Here is a 6963-nt window from a genome sequence, read left to right on the forward strand (position 1 = left end):
ACTGACTGATGTGNATGATNGAACTATTTGATGATTATTTGATGTGGATGAGAATTGAGTTNTGTTATGTGTTAATATCCAGTGAAATAGATGTGTGATGAATTATGATTGTGGTTATGATGCTAAGCAGGGTGTATGAATGGATTTTGTGTGAGAAAGCATGTTGTGTGAGGTATTGAGCTCCAGAGTTTTTATTATTGAATGCATTGTTCACAGGAAAACATGAATGATTTTGCCTTAATCTTGATGATTGATTGAATTGCATGTGAATGTCATATGATCAAGGCCATTTTTGAGAACCCTTCTCTAGCCAAATTTTCACCGAAAGGGTCACCGCCCGGCGGTTTCCCCCAAAATCGCCCAGCGCCAACGCTAGTGTCTACTCCTCGCCCTAGACCGCCCAACGGTGTAAGTTGTCGCCGGGTGGTGTGTCGACTCTTCAAATCTTCAATTTTCTTCTCTTTTCTTGAGTCTACGACCTTTATCTTCAGCTCCATTCTTCATTTCCTTAAAATAGCTACAAAACAATGCAAAACAAGCATAATATCGCTAAAAACAGCTTTTGACTCTCTACAGACTCATTTATTGAGTTTTGCTTGATTCTAAGCTCATTCCAAGTAGTAAAGGGCGTAATTAGGTCTAAAATAACATATGAAAATAACTGTTTTTAACCTTCATCAGAATGCTAGTTGTATTTTAGCTATTCATGACTTTATATTTGATATTTGATTTCACCTTATGCTTTTGTTCGTAATGCAGAATTAATTATTAGGGATGCAAGACATTGTGGTCTAATAATTAAGGATAAACTTCTTTTACCGAGACATCGGTAACTAAGTAATTTAGAAGGTGACATTAACATTCTAATGAAGAAGATTATATGCATGAAAGTGATTATGTGAAATCTAAACCCCAACAACATTATCATCTCATATTATCAACTTCATTTGTTCATTATTGTGTGAAGCCTCGGTTGATCAATTTGCATTCATATTTACTTTTATGGCATTTGCATTTAAATACCAACAAAATGTTCTTTTTAGTCTTAATTAGTTGAGTAATTACACAATTGTTTAGTGCTGTGAGTCTTCTAGGATACAATACTTGGTCTTACCATTTTATATTACTTGATACGATTTAGTACATTTGTCGGGGTCTTAACACCAATGCAAGGGATTTGAAAGTATTATGTTGGCGTTTTGCTGAATGAACAAGCGGGCTTGCTACGGGCGAGAGGATCACAACATTGATTTCTTCTATGCATTTATGACCTTCTTTCGTGATCTCGACGTTCGACTTCACTTTATAAAATTTTAGTCAGACATTCTTCACACTCGTAATATAACTCTAACTCAACTGTATTCGAACGGATGAGTCTATATGTAAAGTTTGTTGTTTGAATAATATTATAAGGTTATATTAAGGAGAAGGTTTTATTAAAGAGAAAAACATACTATAGTAGTGAATGAAAAAAAAACATTGATTGAATTATATGTAACCGTTACAATGTTTTTTATTTTTGTCTTTTTAGTTATGAATAATAATGAAACTTATGTAAAAAAATTTAATGTGTAATATAATTTATGTATTAAATAACTAAATGTTATGATATAAGTTAAGAGAGAAAATGTTAAAAATAATAAATAAATTAATTAAATTATATAACTCATATGAAATATAATAATAGACCAAGTGCAATTTAATAAAATAAAAATTTATTAATTATTATGGAAAATTGTGATAAAATAAAAAATAAATGGTAACTAACTTGATAAATAATAAAAGATTCAAGATTTTTTTTCTCCTTATAAAATTTTCTCAATGTATAACAGAGAAGAAAAGGAAGACTAATATTAGCATTTTTATCTTATGAATGAGTGAGAATCATAATCTAACATGTTAAAGTACTTTTCTGAAATTGAATTATTAAATAAAGATCTTAGAAAAATTAAAAATAAAAATAACATATATGATTTATGAGTTGTCTTTAACAGTTGATAAGAAAGAAAACACAATTCATTCATCCAATTTTTTATAAAAAAAATAAAAAAATAATTTTATATTTTATATTATAATAACTATTAAAACAAAATATTATAATTATATATTGTAATTATAGAAAAAATAAATGTAAAAAAATATTTTTATTAACTTTTATAATTTAAAAATACTCAAGATAATAAATATTTATTACAAAGAATTTCTATAAACTATAAAATTAATAAAATAAGTTGTGTTTATAAGAATAAAAGTAGTAATATAATGGGTGATATAATCAACTTTCAATAATAATTATAAATAGGTAATAAGAAATATTGTTCATGATACAAAAATATAAAATAAAATAGTAAAATATAAGAAAAACCTAAAATAAAGTTCCCATCTTCATCTTCCAGCTACAAGCTACAGAGTGACTAACTTCACTGTGTGCGCCTTTCAACACCTCACCTGTCCTCATCCTCCTCTCCGCTTCAGAATGAACAACGCAACACGGAACGAAGCGGAGCGCCTCATTGGGATCGCGGAGAAGCTTCTCCAGAACCGTGATTTGATGGGTTCGCGCGAGTTCGCCCTCCTCGCCCAGGAAACTGAACCCCTTCTCGAAGGCTCTGACCAGATCCTCGCCATCGTCGACGTGCTCCTCGCCGCCGACAAGCGCGTCAACAACCACCCAGACTGGTACGCCATCCTTCAGGTCGATCGGCGGTCCGACGACCTTGACCTCATAAAGAAACAGTACCGCCGCCTTGCGCTCCTCCTCCACCCCGATAAGTCCCGCTTCGCCTACGCTGACCACGCCTTCAAGCTCGTCGCCGACGCGTGGGCTCTATTTGCCGATCCCGTGAAGAAGTCTGTGTACGACAAAGAGCTCTCTTTCTTCTCCCGCGTCGATTTGTCTGTTCCCGGATGGGTCCAGCAGGAAAAGCTCTCAGTCCGCAGGCCTGGGCCTGGGCCTGGGCCTGAACCCGGGCCAAGCACCCGCAACAGTGCCTCGGCCCGCGACCAGATTCATGCTGATGAAAGTTCCCGCAGGAGAAACTCAACTTTCTGGACCGCGTGTCCCTACTGTTACCGTTTGTATGAATACCCTAGGGTTTACGAGGGTAATTGTCTACGGTGCCAGAATTGCGATAGATCCTTCCACGGCGTGGCGGTTCCGACGCTGCCGCCACTGGTCCCCGGCCAGGACGCGTATTATTGCTGCTGGGGCTTCTTCCCCATGGGGTTTGTAATGGGTAACTTCGGTTCACCGGAGAAAGAGGCGGCGGTGGAAGTGCCAGCACCGCAGCCCCCTCCTCCTCCCCCTCCGTCTCAACCGGCTTCTTCTCTGCCGAATTGGATGCCCGTGCCGGCGAATAACGGTGTGCAGGCGACGCCGGTGCTGGCGAGGGTGACTAGGTCGGCGACGACGGTGGCCGCAAGAGCGACGAACGGGACTGGGCCGAAGAAGAGGGGGAGGCCGAGGAAGTATCCATTGCAGTCATGAGAAGTGAATGTGAATGAAGATTTGTAGGTACTATGTTATTTAGCTGTTTTTTTTTTTTTTTAGATATGGTTAACTGGTTTTTATCTCTTGAATTGGGGTATTTTCTTTGTCTCTATAGTTTTGACTATAGGGTTTATTGTTGCATGCCTTGTTGAGGAGTATAACAATGTGGCCGGTTATCTTTAGTTGAAAGTAGATTCAGAAGGTCTTAAGGCCCTTGACTTCATTCAATTGTTTTGAAGAGAATTGAAAATATTTGGGTTCTCCTAACTGTGGGAAAGCTTACACCTTCAATGTCGTGGACATGGATTTGAATTGTGGTGGTTGTTGTTGCGGTTATATTTCGAGTTCTTATGAATGAACTGATGTGATCCTAGTTGAGGTTTTGTTGCAGAGCTTTATAGGATTGTTAGTGGGTGTTCAATGTATTATAGAGTAAGGAATGCTCTTGGTAACTGGTAATGCACATTCTTGATGACTTGTTTATGTTAAAATTCTTACCTTGAAATGAGTTGTTTACTGGGGGAGGGTGAGTGGTATAGTTGTGACTTGGTGACTGGTTCTGGTTAATCATGGATTCAAATGGTTGGGAACCTTCTCATATTGGGGTACCCTGTTTTTTCTTAATCTGAGATGGGTGGAAAACTCTACTATCTATCACACGCTGATGCTTAAATACCATTTTGATAGTTAATTTTGGATGGTTTATTTGAATTGATGAATGTTTCATGCATTTGTGTTTGAAGTAATCTCAATGATTTTGACTTTACTCTGAATATGTGTGTGGAGGCATGTGAATTGATACTGCTTGCCAACCACCAAATAAATAGTGCTGAGAATACTCTAAAAAGTTCAAAAAAGAATTAATATCCCTTAATAAGGAGAGGGGTAGTTTGCCATTTATGGATTCTCAGTGCATGGTCACTACCCTATAATAAGTCAACTAAAATAAGTCTTTAGTTGAGTTGCCTCTAGCCATTTGCAAGACCTTCTCCTTGTTTGGCTTTGATTTTTCTCCTAAAGCCTTTCTTTTTACCATTGTAAAATCATATAACTGCACAGCAATGGCTAATTGAATCTGGATTCGCCACTATCATAATTTTTTCTATTCATGAATCATGGTGACTCTTTTATACGATAATGAACTGCTTTGTAAACTTGTTGGAACATATAGCTTAACAATGTGTTTAGGTAGAGAATTTTCCAGAAATAATTTAATTTAATTGTAAATTTCAAATGTTTTATGATAAATATTTTGATTCAGTAAGAAATTAAAAAAAATGAAATTAAAAATTTTGGTTGAAAAGTTGTAATATTGAGATATTATTTGGGTAATTGATATTGAGATATTAATGTAACTTTTTGGCTTTTTACTAATTTTAGGATTATATGTTTTTATTTTTTAATTTGAAGTGAAAATTAAAATTAGTTTTTTCAAAAATTTGATTCAGTTTAGTCTTTAATTTCATAAATGTGTGGCTGTAATTTTTTCTAATCTAATTTTATTAAATTTATTTAATGTTTTAAATATATTTTATAATAATATTGAAGCTGTTTATGTTGTTTAATATGATTTTTTTTTCAATATTAACATGTTTGAAAATTTAAATAAATTTAACAAAATTTAATTAAAAAATTAAATCTACATAGTTTAGAATATAAGATATTAAATTAGTTAAAAATATTAAATTAACGTAATTTTAAAAGTAGAAACTAAATTTATTTAAAGTTAAAAAAAAACAAATTTCCATTTAGTTAAAAAAGTAGAGTTGTTTTTTATTTAATTTGTTAAGATTATTTTTGTTGAAAAAACAAATTTTATTTTTATTTAAAATTAAAAGATTAAAAAATTAAAAATATATTTGACCTTTTATTTTAATAAGAGTTGTTTTTTATTTAATTTGTTAGGATCTTTTTTTGTTGGTTTTTTTAACTATTATTTTGCACTTACATATTTTCAATTGAAGTCTTTTTTTTTTTTATGTTAATAGGTTATTTTTTAAATGTTAAGTAGAAAAGCTTTATATTATCTATAAGTATGATTTTTTTTTTTTTTATTGTTGTTGTCAGGCATGAGAAATTGTAGTCGTTGTCAATATAAAAGTAAAATAAACAACCTTCCAATCAACAACGTTAATAATCTTGATCTACATTGTGATCAGATCAATATTATAAAAACTAATTTTGACTAAATAAAATTATAAATACTGATATTTTAAAATTATTAATTATTTCATTTAATTTATTTTCTTCATTTGAAATCAATATATTGTATGAAAAAAAATAGTATTTAATAATTTTAATTGCCTTATCAAATAAAATACTTGAAAAATAAAATGATTTGGGTTATAAATTGTGAAATTTTTTTATCTACTTCATCAACTTGACAAAAAACGTAATCAAACCCTCATACAAACACCTCGACAAACACAAACAACAACTCGACCAGGGTAAGAAACCCTTAGATCAACCTCAAGAACATATAAATCGAGTTCCATAACTTGTAAACAGTGGTCTTAAAATAACCCAGCCAAACAACCTAGTCTAGACAACCAACACCACAAAACAACATAGATTACCCATTTATCAACCTTGATTAACACCCAAACAGCTCGAAACATAGCTTAATAACTCAAACATTAACTTGAAACACCTCAGTTCATGCATACAATACCTTAAAAAAACTTAGAGAAACCAAATAGAACTTCAACCCATATAACTACATTATTCCTGTACCTATACCATAGCTTCAAGCCTATATAACATTTGATTCAATCCTCAACCGCGTGAAAAAAGCTTTCAGCATCATGAATCAAGCCTAACAAAATAATTATCACTCAAAAACCAGAAAACAACCCATATATAGTTAAACCAGAATGCTTAAAACATTGTGCAACTATTGCAAAAATAAGCTTTAATACTAAAACCTTGATTACTCATTAAGCAGCTCACAACACTATGCATATGCTACGTTAGCAACATTTAAAAATGATTGTTAGAAATGAAGTGTCTTGTTTCTCAACACCAAGAGAGGGAGGGGGTGAATTGGTGATCAATAAAAATGAATGTTTTTTAACTCTTTTCGCAAACTTAGAATGATCATTAAAATTTCTTGTAATCTAAGAAATACACGTATGCAATGAAAGTAAAAGAGATAATGAAAGAAATACAAACAGAGAAGTTATACTGGTTCGGCCTCAATGCTACATCCAGTTTCCCTTCCAATCAACTTTAGATTGAAGGATATTTCACTATAATGATTTGAGTTTTACACCAAAGGTTTTATAGAGACTCTCTTAAATGTAAACACCTCTCCCACTCAACAATCAAATATAGAAAAATAACACCTACACAAAGAACAACACGTCCTTACTGCAGAACCCTTTGAGAACACCTCTCAAAGTACCAAGAACCCCTTGTTTTTCTTTCTGTCACGCACAAACAGGGCAACACAATCCAAGATTGCAAAAACACGT

General features: G+C 32.9%; 1 protein-coding gene across 1 annotated transcript; it reads left to right on the forward strand.

Annotated features, from left to right (window-relative positions):
• Positions 1 to 2328: 2328 nt before the first annotated feature.
• Positions 2329 to 4137, forward strand: LOC106778391 (J protein JJJ2). The gene has a single exon (XM_014666351.2). The coding sequence runs from the start codon at positions 2477 to 2479 to the stop codon at positions 3485 to 3487; it is 1011 nt and encodes a 336-aa protein (XP_014521837.1). The 5' UTR covers positions 2329 to 2476; the 3' UTR covers positions 3488 to 4137.
• The last annotated feature ends 2826 nt before the right edge of the window (positions 4138 to 6963 follow it).

The sequence above is a fragment of the Vigna radiata genome, unplaced genomic scaffold (assembly GCF_000741045.1).
Source record: "Vigna radiata var. radiata cultivar VC1973A unplaced genomic scaffold, Vradiata_ver6 scaffold_339, whole genome shotgun sequence".
In the NCBI taxonomy this organism is placed as follows: domain Eukaryota; kingdom Viridiplantae; phylum Streptophyta; class Magnoliopsida; order Fabales; family Fabaceae; genus Vigna; species Vigna radiata.

Bases quoted from the DNA above. Each gene is read 5' to 3' on its own strand.
- LOC106778391 (XM_014666351.2), top strand. From the start codon at position 2,477: ATGAACAACGCAACACGGAACGAAGCGGAGCGCCTCATTGGGATCGCG.